We start from the raw sequence: 10962 nt of genomic DNA, 5'->3' as shown, positions 1-10962 counted from the left end.
TGGTTCCACAGTCAGGTAGCCAACCCTCACCCACATGAAATGAAGAAGAAGACGAAAGCCCCGACAAGAGAAAGAATCCCAACCTCCCGACTCTTCCACCAATGGAGAAACCCTTACAGGAGAAGAACAAAAACAACAAAAAAATTATACTTTTTTTTTTTTTTAATTTCAGCTAGAAGTCCAGATAATGGTGGTGAATCTTAATAGTTTGAGTGTCAGCATCTGACATCTCATCGATGTTTGAATTTTTCTTCTCTCTTTTTCTACTCTCTCTCTCTATTTGTATTATATTTTATACGGTGGCACTGCCTTGGTTTCTTATATATAGAGCTTCATACTCCCCCTCTCCCCATCAGAGACTTGGCCTTGATAGCTTTGTTCTCCTCCCATTCTGCAGCATTCAGAATTTCAGAGGTAACTTTCATCATGTGTTTGCTAGTTTTTGCCTTTCCTGTATGGGTTCTCTGTGAAACTGGTGGCTTCGGGTTCACCATTAAAGCCTGTGAGTTGGAGAAAGTCGGGAGTTCGATACTCCGACTGCTAAGTTTGCTCGGGGAAATCTGCTTGGTGTGGAGTTCTATACCAAGAGAGAACTAAACCAGTGAGCAGAAACAATTCATGTCCTCCCATTTGTATGACGCTGGAACTACGTTAGAAGCTTAGTTTTAGCCTCAAAATAAATGTTTTTCAAACCAGTTTTGATGCCATAATCAAGCTTTTAAGATGGTTGTAGCGTCTTCAAATTGGGTTTGTGAGGAGGAGATTCTTTTCAGAGTCCAAAAGCTTGGTGGATTACCATGAGAAATAGAAGGACTAAGATCTCCTTTTTTGTTTTTCAGAAAAGAACACTCTGTTTCTCAAACTTGGTCTGAGTTGGCATTTTTGGTATGTTTCTGCCATGATTTTTGCAGTTTCAGGTGAAGATGGAGACCAAGGAAAATGGGTTTGTTCTGACAGTCAGTAAGGAGGAACCGGTTCTTGTTCCTCCTGCAGAGGAAACAAAGAAGGGCTTATACTTCTTATCCAACCTTGATCAGAATATTGCAGTGATTATTCAGACTGTTTACTGCTTCAAGTCGGACGAGATTGGGAATGAGAACGCCTTCCAAGTAATCAAGGAGGCCTTGTCAAAGGTTCTGGTTCACTACTACCCTCTAGCTGGAAGGTTGACAATAAGCCCAGAGGGAAAACTGATTGTGGACTGCACTGCTGAGGGTGCTGTGCTTGTTGAAGCTTCTGCAAATTGCAGAATGGAAGAGATTGGTGACTTGACAAAGCCTGATCCAGAAAAACTTGGGATGCTTGTTTACAACATTCCTGGTGCCAAGAACATTCTGCAGATTCCTCCAATGGTTGCGCAGGTAAACTTATCTAAACATACAACTCAGACTTCTGAAAGTTTACCTTCAAGTTTCTTCTGTGTTGCTTATCAGTAGAAAGTGCATCGGCTGCTTCGATTTAGCTGTCATGAACAAAACTTCAGAGAACAGTGATTCTACCTGTAAATTTGTTATTGCTAAGAGGAAGCACCATGCCGGCTAGGCCTAGGTGCAGCAGTTTTAGATTCTTTACTCTTTAGACATTCAAGCAGAAGGAAGTCAAGACTTCGGTGCTGGCAATTCATAACTTAGTATGATCTATACGCATCTGCCTAATACCAAATAACAGATTGCAGCCCTGACAGAAAAGAGCTTCTCAATCAGCTAGCAAGCATCACAGACCAGAGACCAACACTCCCTTTACAATGACAAATATCAGCCTTCTGAACCAGGACATCAAAAGTTTTAGTGTCTCCAGAAACAAGGATCAAAACTCCATTTTACCGTGACAAATATCAACTTTCTGAAAAGCTCCGCAATTGATATGATATGAAAATGTGTCAGACTTGATTTTCTCAAACATACTTTTTTATAATATTTTGCTCTATAAAACAACTGGACAAGAAAGTCAAGAGTTCAACGCTCGAGGTATGCCTTTTTTGGGGGGTGGGTAACCCCAAGTTGCTTATAAAAGAAGAAAAAAGTTTCTGTCCGTTAGCAACAAATTTGATACAATCTTGCTTTATTGTATATGTTGTCGTCTCTTTGTTAGTATTTTTTAAATGTTTATTATGTTGTATGTTTGGCAATTCTAGGCCTATGAGGAAGAAAAGAAAAGAACTGAAATTTTATCGCTTCTCTCTTCATTGGCATTTCTCTGACAAGGTCTATGACCTTAAGTAGTTTCATGGGGCAACTCTGCTTAACGTTTTGACACTAGGCACTTCTGCTACTTGGAAGACTATTCTGAAAAACGCAGACTCCTTGGATACTGCTTGTTCTTATTGAATTTTCATTGTCTGAAATTGGTCCCTGTTCACAAGGCTGAATTCCACTCAGTCCTAGTTCCGATCATCGTCTTGTCTTGAACTTGACAGAGTTTCTCAAATTTGTGCTGTTATCAGGTGACAAGATTCGAATGTGGTGGTTTTGTTCTTGGCCTTGCAATGAATCACTGCATGTTTGATGGTTTAGCAGCAATGGAGTTTGTGAACTCATGGGGAGAGATCGCTAGAGGCTTGCCCTTGAGTGTGCCACCATTCTTGGACAGGAGTCTGCTGAAGAGCAGAGTTCCACCTAAAACAGAGAACCCCCATCTCGAGTTCGAAGAGATTGAAGACGTATCCGAGGCCTCCAAGCTTTATGCTGAAGAAATGCAGTACAGGTCCTTCTGTTTCGACCCCGAGAAGCTGCAGAAGGTCAAGGCCAAGGCCATGGAAGAAGGAAATCTCAAGAAATGTACAACATTTGAGGCTCTCTCCGCCTTCGTGTGGAGGGCCAGAGCCAGAGCACTGCGGCTGAAGCCTGAACAGCGGATGAAGCTCCTCTTTGCCGTCGATGGCAGGTCGAGGTTTGAGCCACCATTGCCAAAAGGCTACTTTGGCAATGGCATAGTGCTCACCAACTCTATATGCACTGCAGGAGAGATTCTAGAGAGTCCCCTCTCGTTCACTGTGGACTTAGTGCAGAAGGCTGTGAACATGGTTACTGATGGCTACATGAGATCGGCAATCGACTACTTTGAGATGACCCGATCTCGGCCTTCACTGACTGCAACTCTGCTGATCACCACATGGTCAAAATTATCATTCCACAGCACAGATTTTGGCTGGGGAGAGCCTGTGGCCTCAGGCCCAGTGACACTGCCAGAGAAGGAAGTAATCCTGTTTCTCTCCCATGGAGAAGAGAGGAAAAGCATAAATGTGCTTCTGGGTTTGCCCGCTTCTGCTATGCCCACGTTCGAAGAAGCCATGGATTTCTAGAAGTTTAAATTGGGATCTCTGTTCTTGGTTCCCTCAGCTTATGCTCAGTGCTTTGGTGGATATTATTAGTCTTCCATACTTTTATCTTTGTAGAACTACATAGGATGCTAGACAAGGAGATTTCGTCTCTCTGTTGGATGCATCAATGTACAAGAGGACTCCTTTAGGGGGCTCCAATTTTATTATTGGTGATTGATATGTGCTCTGGATTTTTTCTGCATCTGCTGTTGAGTCTGAATCCTGACTGCCACTCTCATGTCCTTGTGCTTTCCCTATTCATTTGATTGCGAGTTCTAATAAAACATAGTTTTTTTTTCTGCAGCTAAGTGATTTCACTGATATCATTCTACTAATTGCATAAAACAAATTAATACTGTAAGTTCTTTCCACCAGAAAATTACTGCACTCAGGAAAAAAGTGGCTACGAAATGCCAGATTAAGGCTGTAAATGTAAATTGATTTTTGGTTCGCTAGTACATAATGGTTTCTGATTTTTTTGGGGAGTGGCAGATGACAGGATCCACTAACTCACTCAGTTCAATTGTTTGAATTTCTTCAATCTTCATCATCAATCACTAAGATGAACAGTTGCCATCGTGTTCAAGTCATCAGCAGCTTTATTTCGGATCCCATTGCTTGCATTGAGACTAACAGCATATAGAAAATACTGTCGAACAATTCATATACCTTAAGATCAATAGGACAAGCTTATAATTTTGATGTTATATGTCCATGATATTTTGCTTGCAATAAATAACGTACAGACACAAATAGAGATAAAACAGTTTGATGGTGTCCCGTGTCCGACCTTAAATCTGAGTTTGATGGTGAAACAAATGCACCTTCAAAATTACCATGCTAAAGGATCACACGTTATGCAAGTTGGCATAAAGTGTTCAGGTCAAACACATGTGCAGCGCTCCCAAGGAAAATTTGTCTTCACACAAGGTTTTTTTTTTTTTTTTTTTTTTTTTTTTTTTTTTTTTTTTTTTGTAAACTAAGAATATAGAAAAATTTGTGCTATAATGCATATAAGCAGGTTCACAATATGAAAGTAGTGCAATTTGGACCCTCTGCCAAACAAAGCTGGTTGTATGCGCCATAGTGCACAAAATTTTGTGCGTCAGTATAGTTAATGACAAAAGTACCCATCGTTCACACAGAGAAAGACAAGTTTTTTGGTAAGATAAAAAAAAGTGAAATAACTATAAAGAACATGTTTTTTTTTTTACTTACAAAAACATCTCCTTTCTTTTTTTTACATAAATATTAGTAGTTCGTCATTTGGGAATTAGAGCAATGTTTTGCAGGCGTAAGTCTAACAAACATGGTTATATGTATCATACTACTGGTGTACGAATTTTTATGCATCAATATGGTTAATATCAATATGGTTAATGACTAAAATACCTTTAGTTCACATTAAAAAAAACTTTTTGTAAAGATAAAAATGAAAATTAAAAATTAAAAAAACTATAGAACACGTTTTTTTAACAAATTATCCAAATGTCATTCATTCTCGCAGCTTTTTGTCTAAGTTTGAGACAGCAAGGCCGCCCACATCACAGGGAAGACAAACTGAACACCATGCAACTCGATGTCTTCAAAAGAAATGAACTTAAGCATGCGTTTACAAAACATTTAATAAATTGAAGTGTTTATTCATAAATCCAAAGAAGTTAAGCAGTTACTTGAATACATCAAAAGTTGGATTCCAATATTTATAACCTTCCCACTCACAAAACGGCCAGTGGCCTGATCTGATCTCTCAGTTGACAGATAATTTGAGCGATAACATGATTAATGCAATTAAGAAAATGGCGAGGTTAATTGAAAAAAATATATATATTAGAAAGGCAGTTGGCTTTTTTATTCAACTAACAAGGGTAATTTCGGCAAATATTTTTTTAATTTTTATTTTAAATCGCTATGTGTTCTCTCTCTCTCTCTTTATATATATATATATATATATATATATATATATATATATATATATATATATATAATTTATTTATTTATTGACGGCAAGAGAACACACATAGCGCCTTACAAATTACCTACCTTGTTGCTTAAGACAAGCACAATGATTTTAGCCACCAACATGGTACTTCGGTGCCCTATTTAATTGCCGAAAGACCAAATTATTTATAACAACTTGCACTTTAAGTTAAGATCAATTATAATCACCTATCGATTATTAAAGTTCAAACTTTTGGTCCAGGAGCCCATAATTGGATTTTATTTTAAAACAATTATATATATATACATATATATATATATATATATATATATATATATATATATAATATTTTAATAAAGGACTTGGGTCTGTTCTGGGTACTCTTGTTTTTCATATAATATATATATATATATATATATATATATATATATATATAGGAAGAACTAAATCTTCAGTTCACATATGATATATAACACACACATATATATATATATATATAAAGGAAGAACTAAATCTTCAGTTCAAATATGATAACACAACAGTGGCGGAGTTAGAAATTTCTAACTAAAGCGCAGACCAAGGCACACATAGGTCTAGTGGGGACAACTCATTTTGACATGAGTCCGATTTTTATTTAAAGTCTCTATTAACTGGTCCACATGTCTAGCTATATATATGACACATCAAAATTTGAAAAAAAAATCATTTTTTCACTCACACACATATAATAATTTATATAAAAAATGATATATATATATATACATAAAAAAATTAATGGCCATGATTGAATGGAGCGCAAGATGACCGGTGGACAACTTAGATTAAGTGTTGGCCGCATCATAAAGTGGGCGCAGTCGGCTTTTCCGCGGGGGCTTAACTAATCTCACAGGTACATAAGACAAACACAAATAAATACAAAAACTGGGAGATATGGGATCTATGGTAGACAAATCAAAATTTTAGTTTCAAAAGAAATCTGCATGTGGAATCTTCCAAATTGTTTGAAAAAGTTGGAGTACAAGAAGCTATGCAATGGCTGTCCCACATTAAACAATTCTTCTCATCACATGACTGTTGATGTCTCCTCTTATCAGCTTTGGTGCACCTTTGTTCACACAAGCAGGGCTGGGCTGACCATTTTTTAAATTGGATATGGCTGGCTATGGATCATGGTTTTAGCACATGGTTTGAAGATTCTAATGATGTTGACAATTGGTGGTTTTGATCATCATCAATCTCTTCATTATATATATATATACATATATATTATACATGTTAGGTTTCATGAAAGTTAATTCTGATGGATGTTGTTCAAATGACTAAAAATTTAAAAATCTATTTACTAAAAGACAGTTGCCATGCAAGCATTAGTGACAATTATTTTGTGGTATACCAATTGTTAATGGTGCTTTTAGTAACTGTGATGGATTTTTAGGTTTTAGTAATCCAGCAACATCTGACATGAGACACTAGATTTGAGTTGTTCTAATATATATATATATATATATATATATATATATATATATATATATATATATATATAGAGAGAGAGAGAGAGAGAAGAGAGAGAGAGAAAGAGAGAGAGTATATGTACATACATGAGAGAGAAAGGAGAATATATATATATATATATATATAGAGAGAGAGAGAGAGAGAGTATATACATACATGAGAGAGAATATACATATATATATACTAAGAAGCCATTTTACTTAGTACTCTTAGTTACTTAAAAAGCTATATATATATATATATATCGAGAGAGAGAGAGAGAGAGAGGAAACTGAATCATCCGATCTTTTGATAATATTAGGTAATGTCAGTTGAGAGATTCCATCAAAGCGATCTTGGTCTCCTGAAACCCCAAGGGTGCAGACCCACCTTACAAATTCAACCACAAGCCCAAGTCAAGCCGTCTCAACTAAGCTCTCTATCAAGCTCACCGTTGTAGCACAAAGTCAACAAGTCAAACACCATTTTCGAGGAGCTTTTTTCAGATAGCGAAGCTGGGGATTACATGTATTGAATTAATTATTTATTTTTTCGAATTTTTAATTATTTTCTATATTTCCATTCATTTTTTGGGTCAAAAATACTTTTCTTATAAATCAGTGAATTAAAAAATGTCGTGGACCAAATAAAATTTAGGTCCTCATTATTGGAGGAGCAGCTGTTGCTTATAAGTCACATTATATGTTATTTCTTTTTCAATTGCGCTAAAAATGTCAACCATGGAGTGTTTCGCTTCAAAAGGAGTGTTTGGATGACATCCCAAAACTAGTTTTTGCTAAAAGTCGCTTTTGTTGAAAAACGAAAGAGATTCACAGAAAGATATGTTTTTTTGTTATATTATCCAAACACACAAACCAATTTTTGAAAGCTAATTAAAAGGTATTTTTTAAATAAATTTGTTTTTAATAAAACTATTTTTGTAGTATGGCATCCAAATGGTACCTAAGTTGACACTTTGAAACAGATTTTTGATTAAAAAAAAAGGTTTTTTGAAGTGTTTGGATGGCGTCAATCAAGTTTTTCTCAAAAAAAAAAAATATTTTTGAGGAAAAAAAACCTCGATTTTGACGAATGATTGAATGAGTTTTAAATATGTCATCCAAACATGCAAATAATTTTTTTTTTAAATGATCAAAAAACTATTTTTTCACAAACCAATTTTTTCAAAAACAACTTTCTATGACAACATCATCCATCATAATAATTTAAACTTATTGGATGGCACAGGTGAGTGCTGGCATGTCTTAGTTACACCTTCCTTTAAAGAATAATCTTTTTTATATTGTTTTCTTTTTTATTTGCAATTTTGCATGTTCAATTTAAGAAAATACGTGAAAAACTACCAAAATTTTAAATTATCATAAAGATTAGAGTGGTTAAATACTTACCTAAACGCAAGAATTGATTTGGTCATGAATGCTAACTTAAAGTTAAAGTGCAAACAATTCATTCATTTTCATACGGCTTAACTTTTCCGTGTTTGATGCGCCTGATTAGGTCTCAAATATGAAGAATGGCCTTGGAGCTCTCGTCTCGACGTAGTTTTCCAAGATAAAAAGTAGCCATAGTAAATATGGTGACAATTTTAACCGGGGAAATGTTTTTTTTCATGACAAAAATATATTATTTTTCACATTTCTTACAAAATACTTCTTTTTTTCCTCATGATACAAAGCCAAGGGAAGGATTCATGGAAGAAGAAAAAAAGGAAAATAAAGAGACAAATTAAACAAGGAAAAAGAAACAAAAAACAAGGAAAAAACACTCCTTGCAAGTTGCAACTACGGTTTCCCAACCGAGACGATACGAGTCATCCGACTCGGAAGCGGGAGGGGCTGAGGAGCTGGTAGCCGCCGATACCGCCGCCCTTCCTGGTGGGGAACGCGCAGCCGCGGCCGCGGGGCACAGCCTCGTCGGCGTCCATCTCCCAGAGGACACGGAGGAAGAGGTCGACGTCGCAGGGGAGGGCGATCGGCCCCTCGCTGCAGAACCCGTACTCCGACTCGGCCTCCTCCAGCAGCATCCTGAACAGCGGGTGGTTCGCGTGCTCTGTCTTCACCACAAACCGTTTCCTCTCCGGCCCCACGTACACGGAGAAGCACCCTTCCGGCGCCACCCGCCTCTTGCTCCGTCCCCGGCCGCCTTCCTCCTCCTCCTCCGACCGAGCCCACTTCGGGCTCCCTGGCGGCGAGGGGCTCGTGCTGCTGCTTCGGCCTAGGCCCCTCAGCAGCATGCCAAGCTTCTTCGTCTTAGCCTTGCTCGCAGGTACCCTCTCCATTTCTTGGCTTGGAGTTGAGATTAATCTTTGTCTGGCAAAAATTTGATGTCCGCTAAGACCAAAATGATCAATGATGAACAGAGAGATCGAACCCACAAATTTGTTTCGCAAAATATGGGTTTCTTGGTGGTCCTTCAAGGCGATCAAGAAGAAGAAAGATACACAATTTGGTTGGAAATAGATCGTTTTGTTTTCAAAAGAGAAGCAGACGCAGTTTGGTTTCAGATAGTTGAAGAGGAAAAAAATGGAAAAAGAAACTCACAGATTGCACATCAAAGGAGTTTTCTTCTTTAAAGGGAAGAAGAAGAAGAAGAAGAAACCTGCAAATTGGACAACCAAGACGGTCTCTGCGATATTTGCTACCAAAATACGAAGATTAAATGAGAGGATGTTGTTCAGATGACCTTGATCACTAAACCTGGAAGGAAAACTCAGAAACTTGGATGAAAATGCGATCAGGAATTTTGGGATCACGAATATATGAAGGTTAAGATCAAAGCAGAAGAAGACCCACAATTTGGATATCAGAGCGAAGATGAAAATCACTGAGAATCTTGATTGGGAGGATCGCCTGGAAGGAAGGTGCCTTTCTGAATGCTATCCTCTGTCATAGACCAGGTAAAGAAGAACCTTCATTCTTGGTCTCACCGTGTTAGTCATTGACCAACAACCAGTGCACTAAACCATTCAGAGCAGAAACCAAAACAACAAAGAAGGAATAAAGAGGAAACCAGAAACAAGAAGGATGCAGCCAAAACTCAAAATCAAAAGCAACTCAGACAAAAATTCTGCAAGCGGGACACAAGAACAACAGGGGGCCCGGACAATCAGTCTTCTTCCTGCTTTCTAAGGAAACCTTTCCATGGGAAAAGCCAGAGCAAACACTGAGAGAACCTCTGATCAAACAACTCTTTTCTTTCCCTCACCCTGCAGGTAGAAGGGAAAGGAAAACCTGGGAAAGCGGAAGCACAGATTGAGAAGACAAATTGGGTGGAATCTCCTCTTCTCTAATAAGAGGATATCTGGTGGAGAAGGAAGTATTTATAGAAGGCCAATGGGAAACAAACAAGAGAAAAAGAAACCCACAGGATGACTGATGACTCTAATCCTTTTCCTCTCCTTCACCGCGCTCTCTCCCCCTCCCTCACAGTAGCAGAGGAGAAAACAAAGGGAAGCCATGATCGAGGTTGCATGTAAGGGACAATATTATAAGCAGATAATGGAAGAAAGGTCAACCCTACAGTAAGTAAGTAAGTAAGCGTGCAAGCTAGAATCGCAATGTGAAATTGAATTGTGCAAAGTAAAGGCAAACGATATGTCTCAGTAGCGGTTCGAAAAGGATTAAGCATGGTAGACACAATTCACTTTTTAGATATATTTATAGAAAAAAAAATAAATGGCACCAACCATTTCCTTCCTTTCCTGAACGTTTTTTGTGAAGAACAGTGAGTGATGAGGTTAAGCATTTTTGTGGAAACAATTTTACGTATACATAAAATTTGATTTGCCCATTAGATTGGTGCCATTTAACTTTTTTTCTATAAATATATCTAAAAAGTGAATTGTGTCTACCATGCTTAATCCTTTTCGAACCACAACTGAGACATATCGCTTGCCTTTACTTGCACAATTCAATTTGTTTCTTGGTCAAGCTAGAATCACAACTTTGCATATTATATATATTATATATTATGGATGAAAATTTTCACTTACAAATATGGAAGAAAATAATCAAAATAAGTAGGATGTACGCTTTCGAATTACAAGGGAAAAATATAATCTTAAGAAGACCATTCTTAAATAACTATTTACATATACAAATAACTGAAAAACACCGAATTCTTACTACACCATAGCATTAAAACGTAAAAGCTTTAATATTAAAGAGGAGTGAAAAACGAAACCTACCGT

At 37.3% G+C, this 10962-nt stretch overlaps 2 protein-coding genes across 2 annotated transcripts; one reads left to right on the top strand and one right to left on the bottom strand.

The window, feature by feature from the left end:
• The first annotated feature begins 280 nt into the window (after window positions 1-280).
• Window positions 281-3499, top strand: LOC116258186 (omega-hydroxypalmitate O-feruloyl transferase). Its single transcript, XM_031635337.2, has 3 exons — window positions 281-414; window positions 912-1361; window positions 2444-3499. Exons 2-3 carry the CDS (start codon window positions 924-926, stop codon window positions 3299-3301), a joined length of 1296 nt encoding a protein of 431 aa, XP_031491197.1. The 5' UTR covers window positions 281-414; window positions 912-923; the 3' UTR covers window positions 3302-3499.
• Window positions 3500-8583: 5084 nt separating this feature from the next.
• On the bottom strand, window positions 8584-9051 carry LOC116257624 (auxin-responsive protein SAUR36-like). Its single transcript, XM_050078625.1, has one exon. It carries the CDS (start codon window positions 9049-9051, stop codon window positions 8584-8586), a length of 468 nt encoding a protein of 155 aa, XP_049934582.1.
• Between the last annotated feature and the right edge of the window lie 1911 nt (window positions 9052-10962).

This window comes from Nymphaea colorata, chromosome 7, assembly GCF_008831285.2.
Source record: "Nymphaea colorata isolate Beijing-Zhang1983 chromosome 7, ASM883128v2, whole genome shotgun sequence".
NCBI lineage: Eukaryota > Viridiplantae > Streptophyta > Magnoliopsida > Nymphaeales > Nymphaeaceae > Nymphaea > Nymphaea colorata.
This window is presented reverse-complemented; position numbering and strand designations above follow the sequence as displayed.

Bases quoted from the DNA above. Each gene is read 5' to 3' on its own strand.
- LOC116257624 (XM_050078625.1), bottom strand. From the start codon at position 9,051: ATGGAGAGGGTACCTGCGAGCAAGGCTAAGACGAAGAAGCTTGGCATG.
- LOC116258186 (XM_031635337.2), top strand. From the start codon at position 924: ATGGAGACCAAGGAAAATGGGTTTGTTCTGACAGTCAGTAAGGAGGAA. The intron at 1,362-2,443 runs GTAAACTTATCT...TGCTGTTATCAG, and splicing joins TTCCTCCAATGGTTGCGCAG to GTGACAAGATTCGAATGTGG.